Source organism: Varanus komodoensis, unplaced genomic scaffold (genome assembly GCF_004798865.1).
Source record: "Varanus komodoensis strain SLA01 unplaced genomic scaffold, ASM479886v1 scaffold15, whole genome shotgun sequence".
NCBI lineage: Eukaryota > Metazoa > Chordata > Lepidosauria > Squamata > Varanidae > Varanus > Varanus komodoensis.
The window spans coordinates 7,090,709-7,112,430 of NW_025335440.1; the positions used below are offsets into that span (position 1 = coordinate 7,090,709).

At 48.1% G+C, this 21,722-nt stretch overlaps 1 protein-coding gene across 1 annotated transcript in view; it reads left to right on the top strand.

The window, feature by feature from the left end:
• Positions 1 to 7,764: 7,764 nt before the first annotated feature.
• Positions 7,765 to 21,722, top strand: part of LOC123020800 (obscurin-like) — a 192,030-nt gene continuing 178,072 nt past the window's right edge. Inside the window, exons 1-2 of the mRNA XM_044424979.1 lie at positions 7,765 to 7,974; positions 15,531 to 16,668. Coding sequence (XP_044280914.1) covers positions 15,540 to 16,668 — 1,129 coding nt within the window. The 5' untranslated portion in view covers positions 7,765 to 7,974; positions 15,531 to 15,539. The remainder of the gene's footprint in view (positions 7,975 to 15,530; positions 16,669 to 21,722) is intronic.

Sequence of the window (21,722 nt, forward strand, 5' to 3'; positions counted from 1 at the left end):
TATGCAGAAGCATCATTCAGGGGGAGGTTATTTTAAAAAAATCACAAACAACATGCCCCACAGCACTGTTAAATCGATCTTTATAAAATGGAGAGAATATGGCACAACAGCAGCTCTGCAGTCTTCTACCATAATTCAGTGGCTAGGTAAAAAAAGCATTAGAGAAGTAACCAGGAAGGAGGTCAATGGTAACTGAAGGAACTGGAGAGATTCTCATCTGAATCTGGAGGTTACAACTGTCAACTTCCTTATACCTGAAGTGCCTGATCCAGCCTCTTCTTGGAAGCTAAGCAGGGTTGGGCCTGGGTGGTGGGTGTCTGGAATGGGTGATGTAAATGTTGTGAACCTTGGGGCGCAGCTGGTATAGAAACATAATGTAAAAAAGCTGGGCTTTATTGAAAAGTGGCGAGAGGTAAGCCAGTGCCCAACCAAATCCTTATCAAAGCCTGTTTGGAGTTTGCGGATAGTAAGAATGAGGGTGTACTGGGAGCGCACAAGTTCCCCCAGAACTTGCTGTGAGAGGAGGGAACCTGCTGCCTCTGAGAGGGAATGGCTGGGCAGGGACCTTCTGGACACCGCACATGGTCCATCTGAGACTATCTGCATAACTGAATGTTCAGTGCTGCACAATTACGGCACAATTTCCTTTCATATTTGCAAAACTTTCTGGTGCTAAAACAAATGTCTCGGAACCCCAGGCAGTCCCTCCAAGTGCTTCTGGAGCAGTTCTGAAGGGGCTGTTTGTCGCTGTCAAAGCAGAGATCACAAAAGCTAGCTTGACAACCAGCTTTTGCAATTCCCTGGCAGAAAAAAATGTTTAAAGGGTGGAGGGAACACTTTGCTTATCCCATGGCATCCCCTGAGATTTCCAAAGGAGGGGTCCAGCAACCCACCGTGGGGGTCACCATGGGTTGCTTGCACAGCGACCGACCCCCCCTGGCCTGCTGCTTCCTGATCTTGTTGAGCCTGGTTGAGCTGCATCTGTCTTTCGTAACTGGATGATTAAGTGAGGCCTGCTCGACGGGACTATTGCGCTTAGGCAGATGTCACGGTTTACAGTAGCCTTGTGTGGATCTCTGGCTTTCGATCGTGCTTGTTGACCTGCTCAGTGGAGGCTTGAAGGTTAGGAGACCACAGTCCTTTCCATGCCCCTCCCTGGCACAAAGGAGGCATGTTTGTTGCCAGAGTTTGGAAATATGAGCTCTATGTTTTAAGCAGCTGGAGGCGGAAAGTCTGCAAGGCAGCAAGAGTGATGTTCAGCTACCAGTGATATGCTTACCTTGAGTCAAGCTGAGCAACCTTTCCATGTTTTCTCGGCCTTGATGGCGTCATTGAGAGTGTTTGCCCTTCTTAGCAGAGCGGCTTGCTTTCCTTGACCCATCATTCCTTTCCTTACCTGCTTATTGGCAAATCCTCAACATCTTTGGAACAAGTACTCAACTCATTTTAATTCTACTCATCATTCATTTTGCAGTGTTTCAGTCCTACAGTCAACGTGGCCAACCATCAGGTACAAAATACACAAGGATTGCTGGGCATTTGTAACCCACTTTTGCATGTCCAAAGCAATGCACAGATTTAATTGTGCTGTAATGAAAGTTATTGGGGTAGACAACATGATATCCCACACACAAGGGCTGAGTGTGGATTGTTGTTGAAACATGGCCTATTGCATTGTCTGAACCCAGTTGAGACAATGCATGATTTGTTCGGCACAAACAACCCACGAAAAGAACCTATGGTTTGTTGTTGGGCTGTGAGCCATTGGTCATTCGTGGTTAACAAGGCTCTAGCATGACTGGGTTCAGACAACAGAACCCCCTGTCTCGACAACAACCCATGGAAGCCACAGCCTTGAACTTGGAACAGCTGATTGGAGCTGTCAAAAACCGGCTGCCATAAATCAGAGACACCTTGACAGCACATAACACACCCATGACCTGGGGGCCTTGATCAATAAGCCATACTCAACCCTGAGTATGGGTTACTCTGTTGTCTGAACCCAGCCATTACAGGCTGTCCTTTATGGGAGAAATTGTAAGTTGCTGGGGGACCGTGTGATGCCCTCATTCTTGAGCATCTCCAGTTAGAAAGAAGAATGTGTAGCAGAAGGATTGTTGCTCCCATGTCAACTATAGACCTTATTGAGCTATATGGATCGGTAGTTTGACCTGGTGTGAGGCATCTTTCTCATCCAGTCCTACAGGCTGAATAGCAAAAACCCCATATTGTAGATGGGCTGAAGGGGCTGTGGAGAGAAAGGCTTGTTTAAGGACAGCAAGTATGTTCATAGCAACAGTTAAGTACATTCAGGGCATCACAGACCAGAGCTCAGTTGCCATGGTACAACAGAAAACTATTCATGCACAGCCAGAGGAGCGCATTGGATCAAACCCCCATTACATTAAATTGCAGTGTTGTAAGATCAGCTGCAAGCACTCAGTTTCAGATTTGAGGAGAATCTGAATAAAATACGACTGCTTGTGTCGAAGACAGTTTGTAAAATGTGTATATTGATGAAATATGCATGCAGATTAAGAAGAATCAGGCAAAAGAAGCTCATGTGTCATGCTGGTTACAGAGCTTCCAGTTTGGAACAGACACGGCTCCTAGAGCACTAATTGTTTAGACATGTTGTTGTATACTCCTGAGTTCAAGAATGAAGCCAACATTAATCCAGCTAGCTAAGAACTTGATGGAAGGCTCTCTCCTAACCTGCTGCAAAACTTATCAGTAAGTAAGCAAGCTGCAAGCGACAAACCCTACTTCTGGGGAGGTGCAGAGTGGCAAAGCTGCTTACAGAAATGCCAACAGTTTCAGCCTTCACAGCAAAAGCAGCTCTTGTCTAAGAAAATAATTGGTTAAAACAGCTTCAAGACAATTATGTCTGGTGTGCTTGGATTAGGCCTTGATATGGCTCCAAGAAACTTCCTAGCTTTGGAATGCTGTGCAAGTTCACTACTCGACCTGTGGAACTTTGACAAATTTCCTGCCATTCTTCAGGTAGAGCACATCCAATACTCCTTTCTGTGAAAGCAACCAAAGGAGTCACGCTCAGCCATTGTTCTGCTTCTGTTTCTTCGGGGTAGCTTTTAAGCAGTGGGATTTAATTTCATTTCCCAGCAGTTGTCGGAGAGTTACTGTCTCCCATTTAGTTCAGTACGCAAGAATCCTCAGCAGCTAAAGGAAGGTCATTTGTCCCTCTGCTCCCCCCATCTCTTCATTTAGTGTTCTGTGTCACCCAGAGTTTTGGGACACTTGAAAGTTTGCACGTTAGTTTGTGATTGTCCACCCTCTTTGGATCTACAAAAAGCCATTTTGCTAATCTTTGTATGGATTTTTTACGGGCAATAAAATGGTCATATGGAACTCAACTACTTCTGAGAGGCCTGTATCAGAAAACAGGTTAAAAGCTGTTTTCCCGGCTCACCCATGCTGTCATTCACTAGAGCAAGCACCTGTTTTCAACACACACACACACACACACACACACACACACATGCACGAGGGAGGGAGGGCGATGCAAAGCTCCGGTTGAAGCAAGCAGATTTTTCTGGCTGCTTTGACCTTTGCGTTCTTGCTAGGTCCCTTCTTGTTCTCTATCTGTGGCTACGGTCAATATTACAAATTACTGAACTCAGAGTGGTAGATTGCACTTAAGAAGGGCAGCGGTGCTCCTACAAAATTTCTTTCAAATTACTGAGCTGGGAACAACGCAGAGGAGAGCAAACGAGGTGCTTGCAGAACTGGAGCAGTTCTCTCAGGAGGAGAGGCGGCAACAACCGGGGCTGTGTTTGGTTGAGAAAAATGGCAAGGAACAGGAGGCGGGAGTTAAATGATGCACGCTCTGGGGAATGTATAGAGGGAAACATCTGTCTTCCCTCCCATAAAACTTGCACCCAGGGTCATCCCATGAAGCTGATTGGTGGGAGATTCTGGACAGGTCAAAGAACGGACTTCTTCAATCAGTGTATTGTTGAACGGTGGAATTTGCTGCCATGGGAAGTGGGGATGGCTGCCAATCCGGATGGCTTTAAAAGGGGATTGGACAGATTCCTGAGGGAGGAGGCGACCAGTGGCTACTAGCCTTGCTGGCCACGGGCAACCGCCTTCACCAGAGGCAACCCGCCTGCGCATGCCAGTTGCTGAGGAGCTTCGGTAAAAGTCTTGCATGGAGATCCTGTGCTCAGCTGCTTTGCCACTGTTTGTACAAAGCGCTGGACTAGATGGGTTTGCTCTGATCCATCAGGGCTTCTCTTGTGTTTCAGCTGTAGGAAGAGCACTTTTAAACCTATTAGAATGGGGGGAAACTCCACAAAAGCCAGGAAACCAAATGCTCAGTGGCTGGGAAATGCAGGTGTCCTTCCAGGATGGCTCAGAGAGCCTGATTCAGCCCCCAGGTGGGCCAGATTTGCTGCTCAGGTCTGAGATTCTCAACCCTTGATCTGGTCCACCTGGTTTCCAATAATTTGGCAGAGTACAAAGTCAGCCATTTCCCTTTTCTCACTTCCTCACTAACCCCTGGTGTGGAGAGAAATACCATCTCTGAATCTGACAATTCTGAGCACACCCTTCTTTCTGCCTCCTGCCCACAATTTACATGCAACATGGAAGGTGGGAATATGGAAAACTGAGAGGAGCCCGGTCAGCATTTGCCATCTCCATCCAAGTGCATCCTGGCAGGGCTGGGCAGGAATTCCTTGCATTCCGAGGGGAGCTTGCTCTGTGTACTTTGCCATGAGCTTTTTGGAGGAAGAGGGGGAGATGCTGCACTGAGTTATCAAGAAGGTAAGCATTTATTACTTACCTGCTTCTAAGATTTCTATACTACTGTGTAATCCAGTATGGAGGTTCCTGGGCACTGAATAATATAAGATAAAACAAGTCAGGATGAAACTAGACATTAGAGACAGAATCTGTAAACATGGGACTGGTGAGTTCAGAAGGACTTCCTGAAATTAAAGTGCTATCCAGATATGAACTCCAGGAAAGAAGCTGCAGCTTGGAATTTACAAGAGCTGAGCAGGGCTGTCGTAGGACATTCTGGAGAGGTTCCATTCATGGGGCCACCATAAGTCAAAGACGACTTGATGGCACAGGACAACAGAATACGAGGCTCAGAGGGGATCTGTTGGCGACATACAGGGATGTGAGGGGGTGTCACACAGAGGTGGGTAGAGACCTGTTCTCCCCTGCAGAGGAAGGCAGGACGCGCTCCAACAGAGCAAAGGTCAGGGAGCCAAGGTTCAATTGGGATGCCAGGAAGCACTTCCTGACAGTCAGGACCCCGAGGGTGTGGAATGGGCTTCCACGAGAGGTGGGTGAGGCCCCATCAAGGATAGGCTGGACGTCCACATGGTGGGCATGTCGTGAGCGGAGCTGGCTGGTGCCGGGGGTCAGACTAGATGACCCGGGAGACCCCTTCTGACTCGCTCTGTTTCTATGTTTCTCTCCACCAGCTGGGCATCCCGTGGACACCACACTAAAAGCTCTTCTCTGGAGGGACTCTAATTGGGCTGTAGGTCCACATGGAACCATGCCATCTGACGACCTTCATGATCAAGCAGGTTGGTAAGGGAGAAGGCGTACTCTCAGGAATCTTAAAAGCAACTTAGAGGCCCTCAGTGGGGTCGGGGTCCCCAGCCTTTCTGGACCTGTGGTCAGATCTAGGGATTTGGAAAATTGCTGTGCCTGCCACCAGAAAATGTCTTAATTAGTGGGTGGCCACGTTGGCGCCAATCTGTTGCACAGAACTTAGGTGGCATCTTGCTCAGCAAAACCTTTTGTTTTGTGTCTGTCGGACACTGCAGTTTGTCCATTCAGTTAATTGCCTGAAGTCTAATCAGCTCATGTATTTTGGAAACAGATGTTTTCGCCATGTACAGCCACTGCTTCCTTTCAGGTGGAAATTATTATATAGGTAAGAGTTGGCACTGGAACAATCTTTCATATTCACTGTTGTGCAGACTTTATTTATTTCACTTTTATACTGCCCAATAGTCAAGCCTTGCTGGGTAGAAAACAAAAGTTAAAAACACACAAACAGGAAAGAAAAAAAATTAATATAAGACAATGAAACAACAGCAGTTGCAACCAAATCAGCATCGAGGTATAGCAGTGGTACAGGATAAAATGCAATGTTAAAACTAAAGATTGAAAGTTTGTTTGTTTATTTACATATATTTATAGACCGCCTATAATTGCTGAGGCCTTCCTAGGCGGCTTACAAGTTTATTGTTAAATACGGGGAAGATAAAGAAGTTTTTCATCTGGCACTGAAAAGAATACAGAGCAGGCACCAGGTGCCACAGCCAGGGTGCCACAACGGAGAAGTCCCTTCTCCTGGTACCCACCTACCCCACTTTCTTTGGAGGGGACTCCCAAAGAAGGACCCCCAAAGATAACATCCGGTAGGTACATAGGGAACAAGGTGTTCCCTCAGATAACCCGGCCTTGAGCTGGTTAGGGCTTTGAATGTCTATAGTTGCACTTTGAATTGGGTCCAGACTTCAGCTGGCAGCCAGTGCAGCTGGAAGAGGACTGGAAGAAGATTTCAACAGCAAGCCATGCTTTTCAAATGAAAGGGCCGTATCTTCTGTATAGCTGAAATTATCTATAGCACTCATGAAAAGTGCTTGCAAAGGACCTTAAATATATACTCGTGTTATATGCTGAAGCTCATTAATAGCTGTTTCATATGAACGGTGCTTAATTCTGGTAGCTTACAAAACAAAATCTAGAAGTACACTGTTTTTAATACATTTTTAACTGTGGAGAGCCAGGGTGTTGCAGTGGTTAAGACTCCTGGACTGAGGGCCTGGGGGATCTGGGTTCTAGTCCTCATGCAGGCCATGAAGCTCAGTAGGTGACTTCAGGCCAGTCGCTGCCTCTCAACATAACCTACTTACAGGGTTGTTGTTGCGAGGATAAAATAGAGAGGAGGCAACTCTTTGGGTTCCTCAAAATAGGGAGAAAGATGGCATATTAATGCAACGTATTTTTTTCACGAAGTTATAGTTGGGGTTGTTCTTTATGATTGTTAACCCCTCTGAACTCCTTTTTTGATGAAAGGGTACATGAACAAATCAAATAAGTAAGGGTGTGATTAGCAGCACACAACTGTCCTGCCTTCTTCTGCTGGTCTTCTGCACATTTTCCTTCCTTGCCAGAACAGGCCCAGCAACTGCGTATATTTATCAGTCAATGCACCTTCTCTTTCAAACTGCGGAGTATCTGCGTGAAACTCCGACATGACCACCCCGTAATTTTGGCACCAAGCCTGTTCATAATTCAGCCAAACTGCAGGCCAGAAATAAGGCCCGGCCATGACTGGGTTATTAAAATGCAGGAGCAGAGCCGTTTGGCCGTGGGCAAGGCTTTCCTTCCCTGCTGTCTTCAGAAGCGGACAAAGACAAGAACTCTAATGCCATGTTGCCGACAGTGGGTGACATTCCTGTCATCCCCAGATGGACACCTGTCACTCATCTCTGGCAGAGGTCACTTCAGGAATGGTCCTAGCCCTGGCCGCTGGGGCTGCTTCTGCCTGCACGCTCCCGAGAGACGTCCCTCTGGCCTGCCCAGTGGGTTTCCTAAAACGATGCCCTTTCCTCTCCGCGCTGCTTGAAATTTAATCTCGCTGGTAAATGACACCCAGGGCTATTTTGGAAAGGGGAGGCAGCGTGTCAGCCATCCGACTTGACTGGAGGAGGCGGCCAGAGGGAGGGGCTGCAGGCAGGCTAAACCCCCAGCGCTGCGGCTACTCTGGGGGGACTAGGGGCTCACCGTCCTCACGTCCCCAGCCTCACTGGGGTTTCTGTTTTATTTCTCACTGGCTGGGGGGGACCAAGATTCTGGTCTCCCCATGCCCCTCTCGGCGACTTATTCCCCCACCCCACCCCACATCACCTCTAAAGTCCCGCTTTCCCTCATTCCAATGAAAATCCATTATTTCTTCCAGGTGTAACAAGACTCCAGGTAAGGTCTTGGATTTCATCTTTGACTGGGGGCTGGGAAGGCTTGCGGATTCTTGTTAGGAATGGACTAAAAGCGTTTGTCTGTAGCGGTGCTATTCCTGGTGGTTTGTGGCACTGGATTTAGTACTAAAGTTGAAGGTCAGGAAACTAGAATCCTTCCCCGGGCACATGTTGCTTTGGGGTTGTGATAGTCTGTATTTCCGCCTGGGATCCAGAAGAAAATGAAGTGCTTTGTGAGGGAATATAAGGAGGAGATGTTTAGCATTTAATTTTTTGATCTGTGTTCCGGGTCAGGATGGGCTGAGAATGTCAGCATTCTTCTTGCGTGGAAAGGAGTGTGATTTTTTTTTCTATTGGGTTTTCATCCTAAGCATGAAGACACATACATAGTTTTGCGTTTGTTAATTGTCTGACCTCATCACTCTCCTTATGTCAGGATTAATCCCAGTCGTAGCCGCCCCTCCCTCGTCGTCCTTCCTTGCTGGTTTTCTCAGCTTGCATTTCTACAGATGGGCTGTGAGAAAAAGATGGGAAGGGACAGCTGAGTTTATTTTAAGAGCAAGAGCTCAGTGATATGGAGTGGTTGTAATGGCAGCGATGCCTACTTTTTGCATTACATACAGAATACAGATCAATACAGAAGTTTCACCTACTTCCCTAGGACAGAGTAGCCATGGAATTTCCCTCTTGTTATTTCTGCTTCCATTCTGTTAATTGTCAACAATATAAAATGTTGCACAGTGATTTGCAAGTCAGTCCCACTCAGTGGAACTTGCTTTGGAGGGGGAAAAGCCTTAGATGACACCAGAATCAATATTTATCTTTTACGTTTTGTCGGAGAGCAGGGTGAGACGGTCAGCTGACACCTACCCTCTATTTGACTCCCCCACCCCAGTGATCCAGCATGAAACTCAAAAGCCCAGATATGGGCCAGCCGAGGGCCCCAGGCGTTGATTTTAAAGATCTGAAAAAGAAAGGGCTACAAAGCTGAAAGCCCTGCAGAACAGACCGATTTAAAAAACTGAAATATTTAAATTTTTTTTGTCATTGACTTGAATTGGATGTGGATGCTGCTTTTTTTATAAACAGTTGTTTGGGGTTGCAGTAGGTTAAAATCCTACACTCTGAGAGCTGGCTCCATCTCAGATGCAATGTGAAGTGACTGGAGAAGCACAATAGTAACAGTCAGTATTTTGCACATGGTCAGAGGTGCTGTTCTTCCTAAGCAGCCTCATAGTTCTGGAAGGAAAAACAGAATCCTGCTAATGACTGGAATGGGAAGGAATGTGACAATGTTTTGAAAGGCTGCTAGAACCTTATTCAATTGAAATGCAGAATATAATCCATGTGCGCTTTTATCATTCCTAGAAAATGCTCCTCCGCCTTTAAAGGTTTTAATTAGTGTGGCAAAAAGTTCCAAGGCAGAGTCATTGTAAGCAATGAGTGCTGGAATACAATTCTGAGTGTATTTCTCAACACTCCTGGGAAGGCCGGCGCTTGAGTAATAATAAAGTAAATATATTTACTTATATTTCAAGAAGAGCCAGTGGGATTTAACTTAGTCCTGACTAGTCAATTCCAGCGGGACTAAATCTGGCTCTTATCCATAAGCGGCAAGGCCAGGGTGTGTGTGTGCGTGTTTGAGGTTTATGGACAGATGCAAGTAACTTTTGGATCAAGGCTGGTGTGGAGTTTAGTAACACTGGGGAAGGAGGGCCGTATGCCCAAGAGAGGAGAAATGCTGACACTATTTCATATGGATTATAGGAAGTAGAAAACTGATCAGGAGGCAAGCGTCTATGATTTCTCATTCGCAATCAGGGGCAGATCTGGATGACCCAAGATAGGCTGGGTTGTCTCCATGAAGCTTTGTGCCCTGCCGTGGGCACAAGGTCAAGGCCAACCAGGAGCAGGTTTCTCCATGTTGACTAAGGGCAGAACTCCAGGTGGCTCCATCAAATGTGTTGGCCAGTTAGCGGCAGTGCTGAGATGATGGGACCCTGGAGAAGAGACACAGGCAAGCTGTGTTGTTGTTGTTGGTTGCGACCCCATGGACAACACTCCTCCAGGCCCCCCTGTCCTCCACCATCCCCCAGAGTCCACTTAAGTTCACGCCGACTGCTTCAGTGACCCCATCCAGCCACCTCATCTTCTGCCGTCCCCTCCTTCTTTTGCCATCTATTGTTCCCAGCATCAGGCTCTTCTTCAGAGAGTCCTTCCTTCTCATGAGGTGGCCAAAGTATTTGGGCTTCATCTTCAGGATCTGGCCTTCAAAGGGCAGTCAGGGTTGTTTTCCTCTAGGACTGACCAGTTTGATCGCCTTGTGGTCCAAGGGACTCGCAGAGTCTCCTCCAGCACCACAATTCCAAGGCCTCAATCCTTTGGCGCTCAGCCTTCCTCATGGTCCAGCTTTCACAGCCATACATCACAACTGGGAAAACCAAGGCAAGCTGTAGGACATCCCTATTACCGCCTCTCCCTGCCATCTCCTCTCAGCTCTTTTAGTTTGGTCCTGGAGGCAAAGCCTTCACCAATCACCAGAAACCCTCCTTCTTTGTTTCATACTTTGGCTGGATGCCACATTTACAACCAACTTGATTTGATGTCTTTGCACGTCCTCCAGAGTCCATCCAGCGAGCACCAGGAAGAGGGCTTTTTCCATGGTGAACCCCCGCTCTGAAAAAACATCCCCCAGAAATAAACAATGCACCAGCCTTTGGCTGTGGATATATATGAGAAATTTAATTCATGGCCACCAGTTTTATTGTACTGTTATTATTTTAGCTTCATTTGCACTGATACTGTAGTTTCATTATTATGAACTGCCTAGATATCTTGCACCCAAACGTTGTAGTAAAAATATTCTAAAATAAATAGAGAAAGCAGAACTGGGGGCAATTGGTCAGAAGGACCTTCAGAACTAGCAAATGAGTAGGCGAAATGTCATCTTTTATTTCCCACGAAATCCTGCTGCCCTCAGAGCAGTTTGAGGTTTGTGCAGGATTAAATTCTCATTTAAAATGTGCTCCTGCCTTGTTACAGTTGCTGCCTCAAAATGAATAAACACCAATTACAAAGGTGTAAATATTCTTACCTGATTTGCCTTCAGCCTTCCACCCTCTTGAGAATCTTCTTTACTGTGGTCACTGTAGGTGAATACAGACAACTATTTCTCAGTTTATGTTGCACATACCATCATGGATGAAGCAAATGCTCTGTAACATTTGGCCATGCAACAAGGAACATTTTAAATAAATTTACAGATTTCCAGTAGATACTAAGAAAATAGAAAATAATCCTAAACAAAGTAGACACGTTAGATAATGCAGTTGTTATGTGTATCACTGTAAAGTTCCCAGTTAGTAAATAGTTGCGTATTATGAACCCATAGACCTGGTTCACACAATCGGAACAAGCCATGGTGGCTAGAACAGCCCTCACATAATCCTAGAACAGCCCATGTTTAACTCTCCGACAAACTATGCTGCCTGGATTCAGACAACAGAACTGGGCAGTGATCTTGCAAGTTGTACCTGCCACACTCCACTATGGCTTGTTTTGATCATGTGGTTTTATTTATTTATTGCATTTGTACGCTGCCCCATGGCCAGAAGGCTCTCTGAGAGCCCACATCACAGTCATGACGATGATACCGATAAAATAGGTAAATAAAACCATAATGTATAATACAATTTAAAATGTTATATAAAATACAGCAGGAGGAAAATCATGATATAAAGAACAAGACAAAACAATAAAGCAGCAGTGAGACCGATCCATCATAATTTGAATATTAAATCAAGTCTTACCTTGGCACTGGATGCACAATGTGGTGGTGTGAGTTGCAGCTCCTTCGAAAGGGAATTCCAAAGGTGGGGTACAACAACAGAGAAGGCCCCTTTTCTTGCAAATTCCCCCCGCCCCTCATTTGGGAAGGGGGAATTCACAAAACTGAGCCTTCGTTGATGATCTGAATGGGCTGGAAGGGATGTATGAAAACAAGCATTCCCTTCGAATTGGCCCATAAGCTGGCGCATTGAATGGTCTTTCATGACTCTCACACGGCATCTGAATCTTTTAAAAGAAAGAGCTCGTGTATTAGCCTGGAAATTCCATTTTTTTCACCGGCAACCCTTTAATCATATGCCCGACCGCTCCTTGAGATCTGCGGGAGAGGCCCTTCTCCGGGAACCCTCCATGAAAGAAATTGGGAGAGTAAGTACCCGGAGGAGGGCTTTCTCTGCGGTGGCACCCAATCTATGGAATTCACTCCCCAAAGAGGTCCGCCTGGCACCGTCGTTACTTGTTTTTCGGCGCCAGGTGAAGACCTTTTTATTTAAACGTCACTTTAATTGTTAACGATATTTGCTTATTTATCTGGCCAGGGTGACTTCTTTTATCTTTTATCTTTTTATTTATTTTATATTGTTAATTTTAATTTTATATTGTTATTTTTGTATTTTATTGTATTTTATTGTGTTTGTAAGTCGCCCCGAGGTTTCGGCAAGGGGCGGCATAGAAATGTTCTAATAATAATAATAATAATCATGAAGGGCAAAATCGACTTGTAATTTCCCTCCGCTCAGGGTTTTATCTTTGCTCTGTCCAACGTAGAACTACAGCTGAGAGCCTTGTCTCTTGTCCCTCGGGCACTATTTTAAAAATACATTCAGGAGTTGGCCCCTAGCAGTGGGGCCTTTCAAGCAGGCTTCAACCAAGGCATTCGAATCCTTGACCTTGAGGAAGCCTTACCCGCCCCGGGCTGCAAGATGCTGGACTGCCAGCCTCAGAACCTGCCGAAGACGAGTTGCTGTTTCTTTAAAACCTGTCTTGAAGGAAGCGCTCTCATGCAGCCAAGCCCCGTCGGGTTCCACTTCCACCACCCTCGCCCCATGGCAGGACAGGCGCCTCAGCTCTGTATTTGCCCCTCTCCTTTGGCGATGTGGAGCCCTCAACTCTTTACCTCAGGAAGCAGAATCCAGCTAGTGAAGCTTTCCCAGGCGTGGCTGTGGTGAGCTACAAGCTATGCCCTATGAGCAGAAAAGTGACACACGAGCCCTCAGCCGGCACCGGGCGACCCAAACGACGAGGGAACGTTAGCTTAGGGAAAAGGGGGATGAGGTGGGGACATGACAGAGGTGTAGGGCGTGATGCACAATGTGGCGGAAGTGGGTGGGGGAAAGTTTCTCCCCTTTCCTAGAATACTGGCACCCAGTAGAATTATTTTTCTGTTGAGAATGGGAGGGGCAGTTAGTTGTTCTTGGTGCACACTCCTGGGTCACACCAATCTGGACTTGAGGAAGAGGAAGAAGAGGAGGAGACGGAGGAGGGTATCTGGGAATTTGGGGCTTCAGACTTGGAGAAGAAAGAAACAGAGGAGCTTATCTCAAGTCTGCTCTCCCCAGGTACTGAGGCAAGCTCTGGGTGTAAGCAGGGGGTGCATCTGTCGGAAGGGGACCTGGGGGAGGAGTTCTCAGAGCCAATGACTCTTGACCCCATGATGCAGCATTGGGAGAGGGGGGCTAGTCAGCTGGAGGGTTGGCCTATGGGGAAAAGGTATGCTTGCTTCCGAAAGGACCCTCCCAGATGGATGGAGCCCAGACAGACTCAGAAGGAGGGTTCCTGGAAGTAGTTGCTAGATTGGGTTCAACGGACTGCTCTGTACATGCTTGGATATTCATTCAGTGGTAAATGAGTTTATTGAATATACTTTGGTGAATAAAAGAACTTTTGCAAGGAAATGGTCCGTGGCCTTGAATGTGCGAAGGGAGGAAAGAACTCAGCTCTCAACACAGGCAGAGTTGGTTGGTGGGAGATTTAGGATAGGCCATTGGAAGGACTTCCTCACACAACGGGAAGTTAAAATGCCAGGAGTTGTTAGCATCAGATGTAGTGATGGCTACCGACCTACCGGATTAGACCAATTTGTGGTGGATACGAGACATGACAGATCAATGCTCCTTATGGGACCCACCATAAGTGTCCCATGGGTAGTGCCATGCCCTACCTGTGGGCTTCCCACGGGCCACTTGTGGGCCCTTGTGCAAACCAAATGCTGGACTTGTCGTGTGCCTTCAGGTTGCCTTCAGCATATGGAGGTCCTATGAAGGAGCACCCTCTAACAGGCCCGTTCCTTGGCAGCCCTGCCCAGCTCTGGTAAACTCAACCCCGTGGCTTCCTGGATGGGGCCCATCCACCTCAGAGTTGGTCTCCCCTTCTGCCTTCAGCTTTCCCTTGCACGATTGTTTTCTCTGATGAGTCTTGCCTTTTCTGGATGATCCTGAAGTTATGCCAGCCTCTAGACTAGAGAGGCCTTTAGAAGGACCTAGCCGTACTCAAGCTCTTAATAACCTTGAAATGTGATTTTCTTTTGGAAATACAGAAGTTAGTAGTCATGCCTTATATTTATAACACAAGATGATCTAAGTAAAGGCATTGTTTCATATGCTTTGTGATTCATGAACTCAATGGAAAATTGATATCATTGGATCCAGATAGAATGTTATTGGATGGTGTTACTGAAAGACAACTCATTTATGAACTGATCTAATTGTCCTGATTTGGGTGGGTCAGTCATGCTTTTCAAGTAGCTGCTCCTCTGTCCCATTTTGGGTGACATGATGATATCTCTTGATCTCCTTGATAGCTGGACACACATGAAGAGGGTGCTCAAAGTTTGTGCTAGTCTTTTTCAACATTCGGAATCCAATAGCCAAGAGACGCTGCTTCAGACTGCCTCTTGAAGCTGTTTTCTCCAAGTGGCTTCTGGACTAATCTTAAGGCATTGCTGACTTTGCTATTTCTTATTTTGAAATGTAAATTTCAGTGGTTATTCTTCAGCTAAAGTCATGAAAAGAGCTTTTAAAATTGATTTACTAAAAAATAAATAAATCCAGAACACACACCACACATAGTTGAAGATACTCATGAATATTCCATAGCTATGACAAGCTGGGTGCTGAAATTTCTCCTCTCAAGATAAAGGGGTTTTACTATCTCTCCTTAGTAAATTGACTTTGGATATGTTCAGCTTGGGATGCAGGTGGCGCAGTGGTTTAAACTGCTGAGCTGCTGCTGGGCTGGTTGATCGAAAGGTCGCCGGTTCAAATCTGCACAACGGGGTGAGCTCCCGTTGCTCCTTCCCAGCTCCTGCCAACCTTGCAGTTTGAAAGCATGCAGATGCAAGTAGATAAAAAGGTACCACTTCGGTGGGCAGGTAACAGCGTCCCGTGCATTTTGGTGTTTAGTCATGCTGGCCACATGACCGCGGAGACTGTCTGCGGATAAACACTGGCTTCCTCGGCCAGGAAACAGACGAGCACCACCCCCTAGAGTCAGGCATGACTGGACTTTAATGTCAAGGGGAAACCTTTACCTTTACCTTTATGTTCAGCTTAACCTCTTGAAGGAACTAGGTGGGTTCCTCTGGAATCACAGCCCACCTTGGAGTGCTTTGGCTGAATTATGGAAGAGCTGGAAACAGGTTCTGTTGCTTGTTGTACATGGCCAAGCTTTTGCCCAGTCAAGCTTTTTAACGGCTGTTTCGTTACTTCCTAGGCCTTCAAGATGGATTACAGTTCGTACAGTGGAGTTCCGCGGTTTCTGACTAGGCCTAAGGCCTTTGTGGTGTCTATGGGGAAAGATGCCACCTTGAGCTGCCAGATTATTGGAAATCCCATCCCCTTAGTGAGCTGGGAGAAGGATAAACTTCCCATACAGAGTGCAGGAAGATTTAAATTGGTGGAAGATGGTGATTTATATCGCTTAACCATTTATGACTTGAGCCTAGAGGACAGCGGCCAGTACATCTGCAGGGCCAAGAATACCATCGGGGAAGCTTTTGCCGCAGTCAGCATCAAAGTTGGCGAGCAAACCACCGTGACAGAGTCGGCGCCGTACTTCATCCAGAAGCCCACTTCCATCCGCGTGATCATGGGAGAAGATGCCATGTTCAAGTGCATCGTCCAGGGCAGCCCCCCACTCTCGGTCAACTGGGAGAAAGACGGGAGGCACCTTGGTGGGCGGGCTGAGTCAAACCGCATCCAGATTGAGTCCCAGGGGGAGAAGAACGCCCTCAAGATCCAAAGTACCCGGCTGGTGGACAGTGGCACGTACACGTGCCGTGCCGAGAACCCTCTCGGAGCTGCCAGTGCAGCGGCCGCTCTGGTGGTGGACACACCGGACTCTTACAGCCCCGGTGGCACCAGGCACGATATGGACAGCAAGACTTCCCCGTTGCTGTCGCACTTGCAAAAGAGGAGGGAAGAAATCAGGAAGACAGACCTGTCCACCGCCGACTCTCTGATCTCTGCCGCGTACTCCTCTACAGAAGGGCGGTCCAAGCTCGGCCTGAGCCTCTCTCTCGATTACGAAAGGGCTGCCAGCTTGACATCCAAGAGCTTACGGGGTGATGGTGGCGCTCTGTATGGTGTGACAACGCGCACCTTCACCGTCACCGAGGGGAAGCACGCCAAGATGAGCTGCTATGTGACGGGAGAGCCCAAGCCAGAGATAGTTTGGAAGAAGGATGGGGAGGTCATCCCGGAAGGTCGGAGGCACATAATCTATGAAGATGAGCAAGAGAACTTTGTGCTGAAAATCCTCTTCTGCAAGCAAATTGATAACGGTCTTTACACCTGCACAGCGTCCAACTTAGCTGGCCAGACCTACAGCTCCGTCCTGGTCACAGTCAAAGGTACGTAGATGGAGCTGAGTTATCATGATGCTCTGACACTCCAGTTCCACTGGGAGTCGTTATCATTGCAGGGCGGGTTGAGCTGACTTCTTGCCAGAGGCAAGGAGCTTGTTTCCCCTTGCTCCCCATGTGACCCTAGGATTGGCCGCTGCTCAAACTGTTAACTGGGGGCACCAAGGCTGGAGCCCGGGGTCTTCGGCATGTACTTTTCCCACTGAGGTTAGCTCTGTCTGGTGGCTGCACCATATATAGGGTTGGCATCCAAGCAGACTTGGTTGGGTCTGGTCCCCGCCGAGGGCCCCCAGCCCAGACTAGCCCCTCCTCTTCGCCACTGCAGTTTGCCTATTTGGCTGCCCTTCATTTTGGCCGGAATGTAGTGGAGGCGCCACCGTCTACTTCCTCATCAGCTCTTTGCTTCCCAAGCAAGCAAGTGGTAGGGATGCTGGTGAAGAGGAGGAGGAAACCAGAATGGAGCTCGTGGAAGGGAGGCGAGAAGGTGGAGGTCCTGACGGAGGGGCCCCCTGAAGGTGCCCAGGTGCCCTCCAAACTCTGACCACTGAATCCAAAATGCGTATCGCAGAATTGCCTCTAAGGCTGTTCACATTTCAGTTCAGGTGCTGCTTCAGTGGTGCTTCTAAAACCGACTGCAACCAGCGATGGCTTGTGAATGCTAGCAATCCAGCCCGAGATGTGGGATTTTTGCCTTGAAATGCTCCACTTGGCTTTCTTGGATCAGCTGGAACTGTTCCCTGGCTTAAATAGGTTAACTGGGGTGGTGAAGAAGAGGAGGATGGGCTGGTTGATGTAGTGGTGGCATGAGGGTCATCCACCAGACCCTTCCAACCAGGTGGTTCTGTTATGCCTGCCACCTTCTGAAGCCACCGTAAGGTTGGAAGGCGCTGCCCCTTGATAAATGTTCGGGCCTGTCTGTCTGAATGGGAGGTCTGAGCAATGACATCATTCCATTGCTCCTCTGAACACGCGTTAAGCTGCAAGGGCATCCCAGGATCCTGCTGATATCACGTAATTCGGTCATTAGCAGTCACTGGGAGATTGCCTTCCATGAGTGATCCAGCACACTCCAAGGCGCTTAAGCCCTGCCTGTCTGTGTCCATCAGACGTTCGGCAGACAGTGACAGAGAGGGCTGTGAAGGCCCGGCAGCTGTCTGGCAACCTGTACGCCCCAAGCCACGGGGCCTCTGTCACCTCTCATGGTGACAGGTGTCATCAGCTGCTAACACAGCCTCAAAAGGCAGCTCCATGCCGGCGGCTTCCTCTTTAGCCCATGCAGCTCAGTGGGACCTCAGTGGGCCTCAGGGGGAAATGGCCGGCACGGGCAACCCCGCCGAAGCACCAATTCTTCAGGGTGCTCTGGGCGCTGGTCCACCCAGTTCTGCGTGCAGTAGTTCGTTCAGAGCCAGCTCCCGGGTTTGGAGGGCCATGTTGGGCCAGGCACGGTCTCCGGGCCCACTTCCTGAGTGAGCTGACCTCCTCACTGTCGTGGTCCGCAGCCCCCGTTGCTCCTTCTGGTTTCCATCACGGCCGCCCCTTTCTGGCTCGATGGGCAGAGACGTCTCCAAGCCTTCCACGTCACTAGCACCATTGTCCGGGCCAAAGTGCCAGGCAGATGAGTAAGCCACCTCTGTGTCCAGTTCTGGGCACCAAGATTTAAGAAAGACGCAGGTAAATTAGAAAGGGTCTAGAGGAGGGCAACAAAAATGATCCAGGGTTTGGAGACACTGCCCCATGAGGAGAGACTGAGAGAACTGGGCACGTTCAGCCTTGAGAAGAGAAGGCTGAGGGGGGACATGAGCTCCCTCCAGAAGGACCTCAAAGGCTGCCACAAAGAGGAAGGCCAAGATCTCTTCCTGCTGAAACCAGAGTGCAGGACACGGAATAATCAGTTCAAGTTGTGAGAATCCAGATTCAGGCTGGACATCAGGAAAGGTTATGAGGATTGGTACCCTCTTCTTGTGTGATGCATGTTTGTATGTAACTCTTGGGTCAAATCTGGGTCACAGGCAAGGCATTATAGCACTGTGTGGACAGTCAGACTTGGTCTAGCTAACCCATCGTGGTCTGCTCTATGTGGCGACTTGTGCAGCTCTGGAAGGTTTTAGACTGGAGGTTTTTTCCAGGTGCATCTGGAAATTCCAGGCACTGAATTTGGAATTTTTGCATCGCTTGTAAAGCGTGTTCTTTTCCACTGAGTACAGCCTTTCCTTAAATCCTTGGGGCCCCTGAGTTCTGGAAATGCATTAGGGTTTTGTAGTGCACCCCATAAAATCAAGTTGTACATCACCCACCTGTGAGCACTTGATGGCAGTACCACATGAGATTGTGACCCTGCGGTATATTCCTTCTGTTCACAGCAGCCCTGTTCCGAACCCAAAATATTTGCCCGCAGGTGAAGGCACCTTTCAGAGTTCACAACAGAAGTGGGCTGTACAGACAGAACCAGACCCTGCATTGGAAACATTGTGGGAAGGCTTCACTGGCAACAAAGAGCTTCTCTTAGTGGGTGTGTGAGAAAGCAACTATCTCTTCTTCCATTTAAGATATATTTGAGCAGCTGGGACACGGTGCAGGAAAGAGTCGATGGGATTGGCGTAACAAGTGTGGTTATTTTAACCAGGAGCTGCATAATCTGGTTTCATATTGCACAGCACAGAACTGGGCGAGATGAGCTTGCATAGGTTGCAAGAAGGCCAGAAACCAGAAAAATAGGTGGCTGAAAATCCTGAAAAAAACCCTTGAGAGGCTTAGTATATCACCTTGGCGTTATATCATTAAAATTTCTTTTCGATCCTCTCAAACAGCTTTGAAAACGTGGAAGCAATGCAGTCCAAGAATATGGTGATTTTAATGAACAGGGATGGAATAGAATTTCTTGCCCATTCTTTCTGCTGTTCCCTAGGAAAGGGAGTATTCAGAAGAGGCGGACATGCTTCACAAGCAATGCAAAATATTCCAAATTCAGATATAGTTATAGCCATGCTTTGCACAGCTTAGAAAGTATGATAAAGATGGGAAGATCCACGGTTTCCTCTTGGGCCGTGGCATTCATGCAGTTCCTTGGCATAGCATTTATGTCCCGAGGCATATTTTCACCTCGCAACCACGCAATTCGCCAGTGCTCACCGACTCTCTCTTCCGTGGTTCGAAGAGGAAGGAATCCTGCACTGGATATCTGTGGGTTGTGGAAGTGGGGTGGACTTTTGGCTATGAGCGCTGGTGCAATCCTGACCTGGTTGGATTACGTACCGGGGACTGATGAGCAGTGTTTCAGCTGCATGAAGTTGGTAGCCACTATCCTTGGACCAGAAGGAAGGCTGAGCGCCGAAGGATTGAGGCCTTTGAATTGTGATGCTGGAGGAGACTCTGCGAGTCCCTTGGACCGCAAAGAGATTAAACCAGTCAGTCCTAGAGGAGATCAACCCTGCCTGCACCAAAAATGTCTCCAGTACACCATCAAGGACCAATATCCCATCTTGTAAAATAGGCTTGCTCTTTAGGCAGAGGTGCAAGGTCAGGAACTACGGTTCTCTGAGCAACCTGGGACCAACCCTGTTCGCATACCTAGGTACGCGGTGCTGCCATGGGACCCAACGGCACCAGAGCCGGGCTCCTAGAGCTGAAGGCATTCTACTATGACAGACACCATCATCAGCCAATGACGGTTCTGGGGACGCAGTGCTCAGCCCCATCCTGGCCTCATTGGTATTCCTTCTTGGAAGCTGGTTTTCCTACGGTAGCTAAGGACCAATCTGGGCGTTCAGAAAAGGGCTGTAAGACTATGCCACAGCAGAGTGCAGGGGGGAGAAGGACGGGTGCGAATTAAATCCCTCCCCATAAACAAAATCAGCATACCTGAGGAAAGTCAGGTTTTCAGGAAGAAAGAATGTAGCCCAGACTTCTCCAACAGGTGCCGGAGGTTTAGCGCCTTGTTTCGAATAGATACTGTTTTGTTGTCTGGTCACTCTGGGAGCTCTGACAATGAAGTCGCGTGGGCAGGTCATCGCGCTCAAATCACGTAGCTTTCTATGCACAGAAAATCCGATGGGGTGAAGAGTGATCGTGTTTTGGAAAGTGCCGACTGAGCTCTTAATTTGAAAGGCAGCATCTCTGTCTCTAACGTGGCTGATTGTTTGAGTAGTCAAAATAGTCCAAGCGAAGGAAAGGATGAGGGAACGCCATGCGTCATGCCATAAGCCCCGCGTGCCGTTTCCAACAGGTGGCTTGTCACCATGCAATTTATAGACCGCTGCCCGCTGGCGACCCCGCTGGAAGTACAGGGAGTGGCACAGCTGGTACCTGACCTTCAAGCGCTCAGGGTCAGGACATCTGGGGAGAAGCTGCTTGGAGGAGACGGGGCTGCCAGCTGAGACTGAGAATGCAAGCAGAGCCCTCCGATATGGCAACCGTCCCCCAGCTCAGTCTCCTCAAGACCGACTGGAATGCAGGTCCCACCATTTAGAAATAAGGACAGAATCATACTGCATTTGAGTTGGAGCACAGGACATCTTGCCCTGGTGAGGGAGACTGCAGCCAAGGAACAGGTGTAGGCATCTTGTTCGGTGGGTTACCAGGTGTTAACCGCAAGCAGGTAACTTCAAGATCCCAACCTGCTGCTATGAGAAAAGACCGATCCCAGGCTGGGTGTCCTTAGGAAGGGAATTAAAAATGATGTTGCCAGTGTCATATTGCCCTTATAACAAAGCTACGGTGCAAAAGCACCATAGAGTTGGGAAAAGCGCAGAGAACTCAAAGGGCTAGAGCAAGAAGGCTACAACATCTGGGTTTGCTTAGGAAAAAGGCGAGTTCTATGGAGACATGATAGAGGCGTACTAAATAAATAAATAAGATGTGGAGAAAGTGGATAAGGGGACATTTTTCTTCCTCTCTCATGCTACTCGACCGCAGAGCAGTCATCTCATAGAACTGGATGAAGAGAAATCTAGAGCAGAAAAAAGGAAGCCCTTCTTTCTGTAGGGCGTGGTTGAGCTATAGAGTTCACTTCCACAAGATGTGGTGAGAGCCACGCCAGTGGATGG